This window comes from Sinocyclocheilus anshuiensis, unplaced genomic scaffold, assembly GCF_001515605.1.
Source record: "Sinocyclocheilus anshuiensis isolate Anshui unplaced genomic scaffold, SAMN03320099.WGS_v1.1 scaffold29, whole genome shotgun sequence".
NCBI classification, from domain to species: Eukaryota; Metazoa; Chordata; class Actinopteri; order Cypriniformes; family Cyprinidae; genus Sinocyclocheilus; species Sinocyclocheilus anshuiensis.
The window spans coordinates 116,744-119,559 of NW_015539835.1; the positions used below are offsets into that span (position 1 = coordinate 116,744).

A 2,816-nucleotide genomic window follows, 5' to 3' on the forward strand; every position below is an offset into this window, starting at 1 on the left:
CTCCATAGGCGTAATGGTTTTTATACTGTACAAACCGTATTTTCTATTGCCCTACACCAACCCTACCCCAAACCTACCCCTCACAGGAAACTTTCTGCATTTTAGATTTTCCAAAAAACTCATTCTGAATTATTTATAAGCCTTTTGAATTACAGGGACACTGACAATGTCCTCATAAATCACCTTCTCGTTGTAATACCTATGTCATACCCCTCAATAGACGTAATAGTTTATATACTGTACAAACTGTATTTTCTATCCCCTTACCTTAAACCTATCCCTCACACAAAACTTTCTGCATTTTTAGATTTTCAAAAAAAAAACGGTTTAATATGTTTAAGCCATTTGGTTTATGAGGACACAGGAAGTGTTTACGTTGTAGTATCCATGTCATTATACACATTTGTGTCCTCAAAAACCGTATATGCCAGAACACACACACACACACACATACACATACACACACACACACAGAGGAACCTTTTTTGATGTCTTTTAAGTCATTTTGTTAGCTGCTGTATATTATGTTTTAAGTTCAAACATTGAGTTCTAATTGGATGTTCTGCATTTGCCACTGTAAAATAAACGCACATCTGTGAGTGCACATCAGTTCAATTCTATTTCAGTACACCAGTTCGCTACATTGCTTGGCAACAGTAACTGCCTACAGTTATGCTAATGAACTATATCACTTTTTATGGAGGAATTATTTAAAAAAAAATATTATTGTTAATAACTTTTTTTAATTCACCATTGGTTTTTATCATGTTCTGCTATACTGATTTTACCGTAACCATAGTAAAATTGCTATAACTCACATATAGAATATTGCTATATTATACTTTAATGTTGCATTTTAAGACTTTTGGGTTCCACAAAAAAACTTTCAGTAAACAGTTCTTAAAAGAAACCTTTTGTTTGTTTGTTTGTTTTATGCAGTGGAAAGGTTCCATGGAAGATAAAGGTTCTTCATGGAACCACAGATGCAAATAAAGACATTATTTTAACAGCAACAACAAAGAATCCTAGTAGTTGACACACAAAATGATGACAAAACTCACCCAGCATTTAGTGCTGACCACTTGTAATCACCAAAAACACATCTTTATCGAAACAGAAAAAAGGAGGAAACAGTACTTTCTTTTTTTTAGCTGATAAGAACTTTTAGCCAATCAGAAACATCTCTGCCTGTCAGTCATTTTGCATGTTCAGGAATGCTGATGTTGGGTTTCAAATCTACATTTGTCAACTGTTACAAAAGTGTTACTGAAAGTGTTACTCATCTTTCTTGGCTCCACAGGTGAAGAAGCTGATTGTCCAGGATCCAAAGAAACGGCTGACGACACAGCAGGCGCTGCAGCACCACTGGGTGACTGGAAAGGCTGTTAACTTCACCCATATGGACACGGCTCAGAAGAAACTCCAGGAGTTTAATGCTCGAAGAAAACTCAAGGTTTGAGGATTTTGGCTAAATGGCACATTTTCATGAAGGTTTTAACCCTGTAAAGCCTACTGTATTATATTTGATAAACAAATTTCTAAGGCCTCTGTTATTAAAGGGGTCATATGATGCTTTTTTAAAGATCATTATTTTGTGTATTTGGTGTAACAGAATATGTTGACATGCTTTAATGTTCAAAAAACACATTATTTTTCAAATACTGTACATTATTGTAGGTCCTCTATGCCCCGCCTCTCTCAGACGCTTCGTTTTCTACAAAGTCCCTTTTCGCCTAGAAACACACCGTCTCCCTGACATGGCTGCTTCAACAGTAACTGCGGTTACTGAAACCGCGCCTTCTTTCTTTGTGTGAACATTTGGGCGCATTATGCAAATATTCCCACATAGTGACCTAGATATGTGGGGGCGTGTTAGAACGAGCCGTTTTAGGGGGGTGTGGCAGAGTCTTAACTTTGATAAAGAATATCTCTTTGGTTTTGAGACTTTAGTCTTTGCAACTTCAGGGATCTTATCTATTCACGAACAGCTTGTAACACTCCAAAGAGAAAGGAAAACTTGAAATCGCATCATATGACCCCTTTAATGAAGATGATTGTCTGAGTCCCCCCTCTGGTCTAGTGCACTGAAATCTTCACAGAATTTTATAAAGTAAATGTAAGAATTAATTTTACTAGTGATATTTCAAGATGAACACTTACTGCACTGAAGAAGGCTTTCTTGATTTTTAGAAAAATCATGTTAAAATGTGAGTGGGCTTCTGTGGAACGTTTATTTGTACATCTCTCAATCATCATTGTATTGCATTTCATTATATACCTTTGCCCCCACAATAAAAAACTACAGAGCTTTAATCATAAAACTAAGCATTTAAATATCATCTTACTAAGACATATTATTGGGAGATATAGAGTGACAATTGATATTTCGATGCATTTTATGTAAGTAGTCTGCTATATTTTTATAAAGATTTCATTGATTTACATTTTTAGAACTTCTAGGATTTCATCTTATTTTTTGGCCATATAAATATCAGCAACTGCACCAAATTGCATATTTTTGCTCAGTTTGGCCTGAATAAAATTGAGGTGTTTTTTCCTCAAGTGTGAGCTCTATATTTTCCTATATCAAACTATATGAATCATGAAGGCCTGATGTATCAAATATGATGCTCATCAAAAAACACATATGGAAACTGTTTTAAAGGGGTCATATGATGCGATTTCAATTTTTCCTTTCTCTTTGGAGTGTTACAAGCTCTTGGTGCATAAAGAAGATCTGTAAAGTTGCAAAGACTAAAGTCTCAAATCCAAAGAGATATTCTTTATAAAAGTTAAGAGTCAACCACGCCTACCTA

General features: G+C 35.2%; 1 protein-coding gene across 2 annotated transcripts in view; it reads left to right on the forward strand.

Moving 5' to 3' along the window:
• Window positions 1-2,816, forward strand: part of LOC107684339 (calcium/calmodulin-dependent protein kinase type IV-like) — a 36,239-nt gene that overhangs the window by 31,181 nt on the left and 2,242 nt on the right. For both annotated transcript variants that reach the window (XM_016480568.1, XM_016480570.1), the window contains one exon: window positions 1,301-1,453. In XM_016480568.1, the coding sequence (XP_016336054.1) occupies window positions 1,301-1,453 (153 nt within the window). The remainder of the gene's footprint in view (window positions 1-1,300; window positions 1,454-2,816) is intronic.